The sequence below is a fragment of the Ciona intestinalis genome, chromosome 11 (assembly GCF_000224145.3).
Source record: "Ciona intestinalis chromosome 11, KH, whole genome shotgun sequence".
Classification (NCBI taxonomy): domain Eukaryota; kingdom Metazoa; phylum Chordata; class Ascidiacea; order Phlebobranchia; family Cionidae; genus Ciona; species Ciona intestinalis.
The window spans coordinates 136,023-148,599 of NC_020176.2; the positions used below are offsets into that span (position 1 = coordinate 136,023).

The 12,577-nt window shown below is 38.3% G+C and overlaps 2 protein-coding genes across 4 annotated transcripts in view; one reads left to right on the forward strand and one right to left on the reverse strand.

Moving 5' to 3' along the window:
* Positions 1-246: 246 nt before the first annotated feature.
* On the reverse strand, positions 247-6,700 carry LOC100175507. Of its 2 annotated transcripts, XM_002129486.5 has the most exons (16): positions 6,513-6,700; positions 6,055-6,126; positions 5,947-5,998; positions 5,579-5,694; positions 5,235-5,364; positions 4,824-4,915; positions 4,402-4,570; positions 3,833-3,996; positions 3,486-3,544; positions 3,196-3,301; positions 2,608-2,766; positions 2,093-2,223; positions 1,744-1,832; positions 1,154-1,334; positions 841-926; positions 247-449 (listed from the first exon to the last, which is right to left on the reverse strand). In XM_002129486.5, exons 7-16 carry the CDS (start codon positions 4,556-4,558, stop codon positions 334-336), a joined length of 1,248 nt encoding a protein of 415 aa, XP_002129522.1. In that variant the 5' UTR covers positions 4,559-4,570; positions 4,824-4,915; positions 5,235-5,364; positions 5,579-5,694; positions 5,947-5,998; positions 6,055-6,126; positions 6,513-6,700; the 3' UTR covers positions 247-333. The 2 variants fall into 2 exon arrangements, with proteins under 2 accessions (XP_002129522.1, XP_026692433.1); XM_026836632.1 differs by having other exon boundaries at positions 5,947-6,126.
* Positions 6,701-8,181: 1,481 nt separating this feature from the next.
* Positions 8,182-12,577, forward strand: part of LOC100177879 (kelch-like protein 12) — a 6,141-nt gene continuing 1,745 nt past the window's right edge. For both annotated transcript variants that reach the window (XM_026836519.1, XM_026836520.1), the window contains exons 1-9: positions 8,182-8,341; positions 8,551-8,671; positions 8,966-9,113; positions 9,581-9,801; positions 10,092-10,238; positions 10,548-10,629; positions 10,686-10,780; positions 11,159-11,363; positions 11,738-11,878. In XM_026836519.1, coding sequence (XP_026692320.1) covers positions 8,214-8,341; positions 8,551-8,671; positions 8,966-9,113; positions 9,581-9,801; positions 10,092-10,238; positions 10,548-10,629; positions 10,686-10,780; positions 11,159-11,363; positions 11,738-11,878 — 1,288 coding nt within the window. In that variant the 5' untranslated portion in view covers positions 8,182-8,213. The remainder of the gene's footprint in view (positions 8,342-8,550; positions 8,672-8,965; positions 9,114-9,580; positions 9,802-10,091; positions 10,239-10,547; positions 10,630-10,685; positions 10,781-11,158; positions 11,364-11,737; positions 11,879-12,577) is intronic.

Here is a 12,577-nt window from a genome sequence, read left to right on the forward strand (position 1 = left end):
ATGCTCACTGTCGAGTTATAACAGGGGTGTCTTCTTACACACCAGACGCACATGGTGTATCCATACACCTCCTGCTCACTGTCGAGTTATAACAAGAGTGTCTCCTTACACACCAGACGCACATGGTGTATCCATACACCTCATGCTCACTGTCGAGTTATAACATGGGTGTCTTCTTATAAACCAGACACACATGGTGTATCCATACACCTCATGCATACTATCCACATTCACTTAACTCCAGAATTCGTGATTGAATTGTATTTTAATTAATTCGATTACTGATTAAACCACACATTGTACGTCACAATTGCCAAACAATCACGCGCGATGTTAAGAAACTCTGCTTCGAGTAAATAACAATAGAGACGAAGCGACATCATTCTTGGACTTTGCATGTCCTGCAGGCTCGGTGTCGGTGGGGTGGTCAGACGATATCCCGTCCCAACCTGTTGAATAGACGGGACATGTTTATTCTCACATTGCCTCGTTATAACACGGGTGTTTTGTTTCCTAAAGTTCCAACCCAACCGGATATCAACGAATGTAACTCATTCATCCTTTTGTGGCATGGGTAAAACACGGGTGTTGTTTCATACACCTCGTGCCCGCTTACGAGTTACCACGTATGTAACTCATTCATCCTTGCATGGCGGTGCAACAACAGTCGTTACAACACGGGTGTTCTATTACTTGAGCCTCGACCAATATTCTCTCGGCTAGAGACGCCCTAACCACTATACCAAACGTCACACTTTACGTCATAATAAGTTGGTTACGACTTAAGGAGCGTTTAATTGTAACGTCATATACAAGACCACAATAGTCATTATTACGTACCAGCGAAATCTCCACAAGCCCTGGTGTTTGTTGGTATGGTGTTGATTCCCCCAACACAAATGGAGGAGGGACGGCATGAATCAGATCTAGAACATATTGTGTTTATTTATTATGACGTCACTATTGTTTATACAATGACGTCATTATTATTTCTATACCGTGATCTGTAACGTAATGACGTCATTAATACTTCACCATTATTTATTTAATGACGTCATTATTAGTTCACTAATATTCGTTTGCTGACGTCCTCAATACGTCACTAATATACATTTGAAGACGTTGTTATTACGTCACTAATATTAATTATTACCTTACACCAGGACACAATGCGTTTGGAACACCTTTCGGGTCAAAGGCTCGGAAATGAATGAAACCTGGAGGTGCTCGTTCCCTCACCGCTGGTGGTATGTGTGACGTCATGGCCTCGTTGGATCCGACGTCAAATTGGACGGGAACAACCAAACTCTCGTTCAGTCGGCTGCAGTTGAAGTCTATTGTAACGAGCATTGCAGGTGAGAATTGGTTGATTTATTTAATTATTTAAAAAAAATTATACAGTAGGTTGAGGAAGATGGGACACCTTTTCATTCTATTTTCCCGTCCCATTTGGTAGTAAACAAAGAGCATTTAAAGAATTCTAAACCATAACCTCGCGACTTTCATAGACCGTTGTTAATTGTTTAAAACAAGATTAGGGTATCTTTATACTCTGTGTCCCATCTTACCCCGCCCTACTATATATGTTATTGCTGCCAGCTGTATTGTAGGTTAGAAAGAAAACTTTTGGTAATGATTTGTTTTTGTGTTCCTAAAGGACCGACGTTTTGTCTGCCACAAAACATCATCAAGTGTCTATGGACAATGAAATGCTTTGTTTGTTTAATGACGTCATAAACTTACTTTCAATCTGACGGAATGAACTGATTTCTTGCATAATTCGTGTCAATGCTGCCCTCACGTGACTGTTGGTCACTTGGAAATCGTCATCTCTGGGATTAACGGGCACGTGAGTGAAAATGCTTAAACGGGCACGGGTGTAAAAAAATCAAATTAGGCATGCATATACAAATTTAAGCTTACATAAAAGTTGTAATTATGCCCTCTATCCTGTACTAGAGTGTATTATTATGAGTATGTCACAAAAAGTTCGAACCGACTTTTAAAATCAGACAACTCGTTTAATTATTAACAGTAAGTGTCGGGATTAGCGCAATCTGTGCAACTATGTCGCGACTCTTGGTAAACCAACCTCGATAACAACGTGTAGCCAAATATCACGGACTCGGGGCTTCCACCGATACTTGCGACGTTGTTTAAGTTATCTGTTCCTGAGCTCCATGATGGTGTTTCGAATGACGTTGGGGCGACCGAACCCCAACCCTGTGGACACAGATTAGGTTAATTATACTAAATATTCATACTGGACGGTTAAGATCTTTGTCGGGGGTAATGGGCCAAGTCTGGCCTAAATCCCAGGTCCTCACAGACCTCACCCATACAGAATAGAATAAGATCTTTGTCGAGAATATAGGATTTAGGACCAATTTGCATTGCCACCCATCGCCCACTGGGGTATGAGTTGTATGCAGTGTTATATTCTAGAAAATCTAGGAAACATTTATAGGGTTCTAGTTCTACACATATTCTTTGTTTACTACCAAACGGAATGACTTTTTCTAATTCGTTTCTCTTCGTTGTTTTAAATAGTTTGAGCTTCACTGTTGCATCCAAAAAGATAAATTGCATCTACATAACGTTACTTACCCTTGGGTTAGAAATATGGAAATAGACTTCACATATAGTTGGATCATTAGCATCCCACACACTGTAAGCCTTGTATGAACTACTTAGATCTTCGTAAACAACGCTCCCGCTATAAGTAGCGTGTCTACCACTTCCGTCTGCTCCCGTTCCAGATTCAACCTGTTTATGACGTCATAGTATGTTAACAATACGCTTGTGACGTCACCACTTTTTTCTTGTACGTTAGTTAAATTAGGAGCGTTATTTTTTTAAACGTATAGTAGGGTGGGGAAGATGGGGCACCTTATCATTCTGTTTTCTCAGGTCATTTGTATACACAAACAAAACCAAATAATTTAAAAACGCTTCTCGATTCCCATAAACCGTTGTTGATGGTTTAAAACACGATTAGGATATTCGGATACGATGTGCTAAAGGTGTCACATCTTCCCTAATCCCACTATTACAAATTCAGCACTGTTGTTATAAGGTCAGAGCTTCCTGAACTAAGAGGTTATTCATATACCAAAGCAATTACGGTTTGTTGAAATCTTGGTTATAAATGTCTTACAACAACAAGAGCGCTAACTTTGTTCTGGTCGTTAATACCTTTATTTGGAAAGTATCGACGGCTCTTGCATGGTTTCCAATCCACATAAGCATGAAGAAAGGATGGCCCGTCGAACTTACGATCTCAACCCCGTTTACTAGATCTCTGAAATACAGTTGTTGTTCAAAACGTTTTATGCTAAAAGTGGATTGCCAGTCAAGGAGATTACTGTACAGCTTAGTAAATGGAAGTGAAATGGTTGAGTGAATGAATCGAAAAATAAAATAGCAGAATCCCCTTTGTTTTAAAAACTCCACCAGTAACAATTATTAAACGTATAGTAACTTACTCGTATTTACGTGTGTAGGTGATTCTTTGGAAAGCGTTGCCTCCGATTTTGTAAAATACCTGCAAGGAAATGAATCGTTATACACGCTGTGAGTAAAAAAGCTATTTACGCTGTGAACAAACGACTTTTTGTATGAATGTAACTTTTATTCTCGAGTTTTGATAAAACGCATTCGTTACAAAACGAGTGTTCTAATTCTTACACCTCGTGCTCGCTCGATGTATATACCTTTGTAGGTGAATGTTTTTCACATTTGACGATTCGGACAACCAATTAGTGACCACTGGGTTGGAGCAATTACCGTTAAATGTCTCGTCCAATACACATACGCCCATAATGGTCATTACCTTGTTACCAGTATCGTACATGTCACCGCCGCCATCGCCAATCGAGTTCTGTATGCCCGAGTGATCGTAGTTGTAATTGTAGAAGTCAGGAATTGTTCGCCGAATGTCTGGCTCGACTCGGTTAAGAGCTGCCAGTATTGAAGCTATGCCTTCGTATGCGGTTTCTGGTTTTGAGGAATGAATGAGTAAATGCATGTAAGAATGAATGAACGGATGAATAAGTGAACGATTGTCGGAATGATTGAATGTAAGTTAAGAATAAATGTATAATATAGTAAGGTGGAGGAAGATGGGACACCTTTAGCACATAATATCCAAGTATCCCGATCGTGTTTTAAACAATTAACAAAGGTCTATAGGAGTCGTAAGGATACAGTTTTATAATTTGTTGAATGTTCTTTGTTTACTATTAAATGGTTTGAGAAAATAGATTGAAAAGGTGTCCCATCTACCACCACCTTGCTACATCAATGAAACGTAAAGTTTCAAAAATGTTTTTTAAAAGCGTTTACAAATATCACTAATTAAAAACGTGACTATATCAAACCCAAAATAATTGTCATCTTTACCAGACACCAGTGACTTCCTCAGTGGAAAATATTTTGAATACAAAGACTGCAGAGTTCCTCCATAATTGTTTAGAAATCTATTATCAGTGTAATATTTGAAAGTAGCGCTGTCCGCCCATTGGCCAGATTCGGCGTCGTTGGGCACGTGCCATATCATGACGTCACTTCCCTATTTGTAAAGAATATTAGGTTAAAAAAATTAACATTTTAAACCAGATGGGACGGAAGAACTATTTCACGTTATACATGATGACAAATAGAGTATGAATGAATAAACGTAGCTTGTGTACCCTCACATAGCAGCGGGGTATCGACAATCGTTATAACACGGGTGTTCTGTTTCATACACCTCGTGCCCGCTTCCGAGTTTCAAGTTACAGAATGTCTGGAGTTATTTGATAACATTGCTAATTGTGACGTACCAATAAGTTGTAATAGGCAGGGCTCTTGTAGTCACCGCTAGTGGCGCCCTCCACGCTCCCGAAAACATTAAAATTCGACCAACTTCCGGTTCCTGTTAATGTGCATTATGGCGTAGCTACGTATAGTAGGCCGGGGTAAGATGGTTCATGTTTTTACTTCTTTTTTCGGCACATTTTTTAGCAAACAAAAAATATTCACAGAATTATATAACCGTTCCCTGACTAAAAGAGCGCTGTTAATTATAACCAGCATTCGAATCTTGTTTTTAGTTTTCCATCTGTGTTGTTTCATATTAGTAACAATTCGGTTTATGACGTCATTATTTTCTTGTATGACGTAATGTGTGCCTTGTGTGACATCATATGCGTATGTGTGACATAATGCTCCCCGACAGCGCGCATGATGCTTACCTGTTGTGTTACTGGCACCCTGGTCGTTGGACCACTAGTCACCAACCGTACATTTCCCGTTAATGTTGTTTTCATGAACGCTCGCCACCAATGTCCACCCTCCACCTGCTGTGTTCATGTCACAATACACCTGGTGATGTCATATTAATGTCACAATACACCTGGTGATGTCATAATAATGTCACAATACACCTGGTGATGTCATAATTTACGTAATATTTATTACGTCATCATTACGGATTGGAATATTTATTTTGAAATAAACAGTATTTATAAACACGCTCGTGACGTTACAATATATGACGTTACACAACATGACGTCACGCAATATGACGTCATATCACCTCAATATTAGCTGAAGTAGGGCTTGGTTTGATTGTGTAAATCCCGTTAGTAGTTTCACCGGCGCTTCTTATTTCGAAACATGAGGTGAAAAGACCGCCACCTCCGGTACCACCAGCTGTATATAAGTTACATTGTTAATTGCTTTGTTTTATTGTTAATTGCTGGTTTGTTTGGCGCATTATAAATATTTTGTCAGCGAAAACAGTAGCAGTGAAACAAAGAAAAAATGTAAAGAAAATCGTATTTTTAGATTATGCTAAAGAAATGTTAATAGCTGTTAAAATCACGATTTGGAAGTAAAGGGTATTATGTGCTAACCGTATTCATCTTACCCCACCCTACTATATATTACACACTTATAACTCACCCACGCCTGGCGGTCCCATCTCCCCCCTCAATCCTGGCGGTCCCGGCATACCCTGTATTACGTAACAAACGTTAGTTAAAATAAATTTTACATGATTTCCATGATTACCGGAGGTCCCGACTTCCCGGGCCTTCCAACGTTTCCTTTGGGACCCCTTACATTGTTGAGGAACGATGCTCCCTGTGACGTAATAATGGTAATTAGATTACATAACTACATATTAAAATAATACAATTTCCAATAATTCCATGCTAAAGTTTAAAGTTAGAACACAAACAATTTAATTATTTCTTCAATACGATAGTTTTAAACCGAACTGTTGAAATGGAAACACTTGTTTTACAATATACAACATATTATTATGTATTTATTTGGACACAATAACAAAAATAACATTAATTAAAACAACGAAGAAATCGGGACAAATAAAAGCGTGTTGTCTGAAGCAACAACAGTATTTAACAAAAATCAACGAACTTTCACGTTACAAACCTAATTAAAGACCCTTATAACATATTTTTGTGCTTTATTTCATACTATGACGTCACACTGACGTCATCACTCACCGTGGCGGTGGAGCTGCCACCAATCACCCCCCCACTTCCGCCTGCACCACACATGCAACCGCAACTACCTAAATCGACTCCCACTGATGACGTATAATGCAATAACAGTGACGTCACTGTGACGTAATAAACTAAATTTCGCGCAACTTCCATTGTAGCCTAACAGCTAAAACGTAAATGCATTATGAATTGCAAAATAAAAAACTGACCCTCGAATACTGTTAATGCTCCATAAAATATTGTAACAACCACGCTTTTGAAATGACGCGCTTTCCCAAACTTTTTATCCACAGCCTGTTTTAAACGACTGTTGTTGGTTTCCTTCTCTTCATTGTTTTAATTTATTTGATCTTTCCTATCGTATTCGAGAAAAGTCATCTTTTTTATTTTATTTAATTACAATGGCGACGATTATTTTTTAAACAACAAAAAAGGAATTAGTGGCAAATCGACGATCGTTTTAAAACACGGATAAAATCCACTAAATTTTGCACCAATGCTCGAATGCGCAAACTTATCACCGCTTCTATTTTCGATGTGGGTCATTCCGCTGACGTAGTTTGGAGATAACAAGAATAAATGTTTGGATTTGATAAGTTTGATTGTTCAAACATCATCACTGATTGTTGTTCACAAGTCGCACTGTGACGAAACAATCATGATTGCAATTTCTCCTATTATTTAATAAACAACAAAACAATATGCATTGTTGTTCAAAGACCAACTTTTATTACGTCATAATGAACATTAATTTTCGATTTTTCGTACGCGATTTACGTAGTATTATTCGTTTTTATCCGACAATGAGTCTTTAAACGGTACGAATAACCTGGTGCCTCAAAAGCGCTAAAGTATTTAATTGTGGCTCTATATCGCCGTATAGCGGATGAGTTATTCCGGATGCGAATGCTGTGCCCTGGATGTGACGTAACACTATAATACAATTATTTCGCGCTAAAACAGCAACGCGTGGTTGTTTTGATATAAATCACTGTTTCTATATAATTGCAATAGTAGAGTGTATAAAGATGAGTACGAATGCACAACGGTTGTGGCAGCTTGATAGTAAAACTAATATAACACAAATTTAGCAAGTTACAAAATATATAGTAGAGTGGGGTAAGATGGGACATGTTTTCATTCTCTTTTCTTGTCGCACTTGATAGTTAACCAAGATTGTTTACAGAATTACTTAACCACATGTTCACGACTCTAAAACATCGTCGTTAAATGTTTAAAACACAATAAGAAAATATAGGATTTAGGCGCCAGTGTCCCATCTTACCCCACAATCCTATAGTTTACGTAGAAAGCCTAGTGTGCGTAATAGTTTACGTGATCATAGTTACGTCTGATTGTGCTATTTTAGATTTACGCAAACTTTTGACGTTTTGTTTCTCGAGAAGTGACGTTTCTACGTTCTCTATATATTTGTATATAGGTCGTCTTCGGGGTAACGTCGGTATGATTTTGTTGAGGTAACATTTGAAACTTAGTGTAAAATCTATCAATTCAGATTAATCGACTATGCAAATGATTTGGCAGGAAAAGTTAATGAGTATGTTCGACACTTTTACTAAAGTAGTTACGACCGCCATTTTATTGTAAATTTCTTTTCTTTTAGTTGTTTCAATTATTCAGCAAACTAATTATTCTGTATAATGCAGATTACTTGGGGTTCATAGGTGTTTTCTAGTTTGAATGACTTCATCCTCTGATGTAACGATGACGTCAAAGCTAAGGTCTATATCATTGAGTGGGACAACTGAGGTGACTGAGGTGACTCGAACTTCAGACCATGGAGACAACGTATTAGGATTCGCCAATAAGTGAGGACGTTTACATTGTGTTGCGGGTTTAGCAGCCACGCTTTTATTTAAAACTTTTCCTCGAGTATTTTTACCCATAGCTTGTTTATACCAAAGTTAGTTTATACGACTGTCCTTTTCCTGCTAATCCTTTATTTTCGTTGGTGTTTAATCTTCGTTATATTTTATTTAGTGAATGTAATAATACCCATTATTTCGTCATTTTGCAGGATACGTCACACAAATCTCTTCAATGACGTCACAATAGTAGCTGACAATCGAAGATTTCCAACCAATAGAATGATCCTGGCGACTTATTCAAAATATTTCGAACGTCTTTTTATCTCACAGGTAGGTGGCGCTATACTAATGTTTAAAACGTTGAAGGTCTTCTGCTCCACCTTTTAATAAACTAAAACAATCACTCACAAAGTTGCATACGTGGTACTTCGTAATTGGCCACTTGGTCCATGACTTCCGTTACCCTGCCATACGAGAATAACCAAGTTATTCATTCTTGACACGCATTCATTTATTCAATTCGGCAGTTTATAACACAAGTGCATTTATATGCTGTTACTGCTTGGCATAGTGTTTGATTGTGAAGTTATATTCACCCTCTATGACGTAACAAACTTGTTTCAGTTGACCCTTGACCCTATCGTCCACCTTGATGACGTAGACGCACAAAGTGTTGGGCTATTAATTGAATTCATGTACACAAAGCATATCAACATTAATATTAACAATGTGTGTGAGGTTCTTGCTGCGGCTGATCTACTGGAAGTACAATGTAAGTTTAAGTTATTTTATATGAGTGGCACGTCAAGGCATGTGTATATAGGCCGAAGTTGGCCCCTTCTCATAGTAGTAACTGTATATTCTGAAAGGGTAAGGTTCCACGACAAGGCATGCCATGGAACCTTGGATTTAGCCCAGAGTTGGTCTATTATCCAAACATTGTATGGTAGGGTGGGGAGAGACACCTTTAGCACATAGTATTCAAAGATCTGTGTTTTAAACAATTAACAACGGTCTATAAAAGTCGTGAGGATACGGTTTTATAATTCTTCGAACGTTCTTTGTTAACTACCAAATGAGACGAGAAAACAGAATGAAAAGGCTTCCCATCTTTCCCTATTCAGTTATATATGTACATTCTATTCTATATGTGCGACGTCCTACAGTGAGACATACTAAGAAACTTGGCATGTTTACTCATTACCCAAAACAACACCCATGTCAATAACCTATTTTCAGCTGCCAAAGATTTTTGTCTTGAATTTCTTGGGCGCGCCATTTCTGTTCAAAACTGCTTCACCATCCAAGGTATATCGCGACAATATAGTAGTGACGAACTCACCACCCAAGTCAATGTGTTTATATCCGAACACTTTGACGTTGTGACGCAACAAGAGGATTTCAAGAAACTGTCAAACAATGACGTAGACAATTGTTTAGGACACGTCAGTAACCTTGATGTAAGTAGATTGTTTATTTTATGAAACTTTTTAAATAGTAGGTTTGGACAAGATGCTTCATGTTTTCTTACCCTATTTTTGTAGTAAACAAGGAATATTTAACGATTTTATGAATGTACAACTTACAATATGAAAATATTCAAACAGAGCAAAAGTAATAAAATTCTAACACTTTTTTGTTAAATTCGAAATATTTAACTGGTTTGAAACGGTTCCTTCCCACCAATCGTAGCCTCACAACCGACACCAATCTCCGTTCTATATAACCATTCCCTCATGGATCTAAGCAGGTATCCACGGAATCCATATACACAGCCTTGGTATCCTGGGTGAAACATGATCTAGAAGAGAGACGATCCCATCTTTCCCGTCTCACCTTTCATATCAGCTTCAAACAACTCTCGCCACAGTTTCTACAGAAGGAAGTTTTGTCTGAGGTATGACGTCATGATGACGTATCTTTGCCGATACAATGGCACAATGGTTGGAGTCCTTTTATTGTAGCCAACAGGTTACGGGTTCTAGGCTCGTTGCCGCTGCCATTTCGGACGTATGTGTCCTTGGGCAAGTCTAAACTCTAAAGTGCTAGTCATACATAAAAACAGTCCCCCACAAAGTTACATACACGGTAACATGTAAGCGAGCACGAAGTGTTTGAAACAGAACACCTGTGTTATAACGGTGCCCTGCCACACAAGGATAAATAATTTTCATTCACTCATCCATCTAAGCTTATATTTTTTTAGCGATTGATTCGAAACGACCTGGACTGCATGAACAGGGTTTGTGACGCAATATCCGGTCATTTAAACAGATTCTCGGAGCAAGGTTTGTGGTCGTTTGGTTGTGTTGATAAACTTACGTGAAAATCAATTCATTTCCAGATCACGCGACGCGCTTTATTTACATCGGTGGAACAGAGACACTGTGTGACGTCACAATGTATGATCCGTCTGGAAAGAAACGAACGATTTTACCGGTTAGTTTGTTACGTCATGATCGTCACTTAGGTTCATAAACACGATTTTCTAGCCAGTTCTAATACAAACGAAATAGTCCATATGTAGAATACAACGTTTACCTTAAACGTTTCGGTTTAAAACTAAAGCCATCTTCGGTGGTGTTTGACATGGTAATTATACATCTGTGCTGTTACATATATATATATGCTCTTGCTGATAGCCATATTAAACTTTTGTAAAACATCTTATCTGGCACTTATTTGCACCGACATTGCAACGTCGTGTTCATCAGGAATAACGTAACGTTCGAGGTAAAAAAGATATCATAAATATCGATGGGTTGTTGTGTTTATTTAGAAGTTGTGGTTATTGTAATTGGAATAATGACGTCGCAGAACCTCGTAAACGGACGTGACGTAGCATGCGCGGCTATGGTTGGCTGCACGTTGTTTTTCATTGGTGGAGATTTGAATGTTGGCGGGAAGGAAAGTCCATCAAACGCCGTGGATTGTCTTAAAATGGACGATGATAATTTATTCTGGGTGAAAGCTGCTCCGATGAATGTAAAGCGGGTGTTGGCTGCTTGTGCTGTCATACAAGGTGGGTATGGGAGAGGTGTTCAGTTGCTCACTTGCTACAGGTTGTTACAGGTTATCCATGATATGAACGTGCTAGAAATGTGTTTGTGCAGGTGATAGTAATGTTGTCACCTTACCCGTTGTTTCAAATACAATCACCGACAAAGTAACATACGTAGTAACTTGTAAGAGGGCACGAGGTGCATGAAACATAACACCCGTGTTATAACAACTGTCGTTTCCCCACCATGCGAGGATAAATAAGTTACATATGCGTGGTAGTGGTAAGCGGGCAGCAAGAGGTGCAAAGTAGAACATTCGTGTTATAACGACCATCGTTCATGTTGTTTTTTTTAATTTGTTTTTATTTAAATTTAATTTTTAAATTTTTTCCAGACACGATATTCGTCGTAGGAGGTCACAAGAAGAACCAGTATCTATCATCAGGGGAATTTTATTCACCTGTATTCGATACTTGGGAGATGATCGCTAACATGAAGCAATCAAGACACGGTCATGCATTGGTTGCTTGTAAAGGTATTTGTATATTACTGTAAACATATCATTAAAATATAGACAGTGAATACGCAGCTATATATACCCCCGTTATAACCAGTCAAATTGCTGTATAAGATACAGTTTGCCCACTATTCCACAAAATAGTCGCATGTTAACTGTAGTGTGTTTTAACGACTATCGTAACCGTAATCAAAGAAACAAATAAAAGTCATTACACTAAAGTTTGTGTGATATATATAGGCATTTAAAAGTTATTACAATATATATATAAGCCTACTTAAGATGAATAAGTACTTCCTCATACTATTTTCCTGTGTATACACCTCGTGCCTTCGAGGTAGCACGTGTGTAACTTATTGGGGTGAATGTATTGGCGTTATGTTACCATCAACCCACACACTTTTATTCCCACACTCTAAAAAAACTTGACGCAAAATGCTCAATCAAGTGCTTGATTGAGCGCATTTTTTCAATCAAGTCGCTTCGACCGAATCAAATTCGCGTCAAACGTCTAGATTCGAGAGAATCGCTCTCGGACTTACATCAAAATTTGATTCAGAGGAGCGACACGAGAGAGTCACTCACTTCTTCTCGCCCTTATTATACGTCACGCGGGAGCGCGCCAAATTTTAAACGGTCTTGAACAAAGTCTTTAGACTGTGGAAGTGTTACTTAATTCTAAGAGGAATCAGGTTTAATATCGTAAGATGAGAAAAA

Coding starts and splice junctions, on each gene's coding strand:
- LOC100175507 (XM_002129486.5), bottom strand. CDS start 4,558: ATGATATGGCACGTGCCCAACGACGCCGAATCTGGCCAATGGGCGGAC. Junction 2,767..3,195: donor TCGATACTTTCCAAATAAAG/GTATTAACGACC, acceptor CGTCATAAACAG/GTTGAATCTGGAACGGGAGC. Junction 450..840: donor GGCTTGTGGAGATTTCGCTG/GTACGTAATAAT, acceptor TCTATTCAACAG/GTTGGGACGGGATATCGTCT.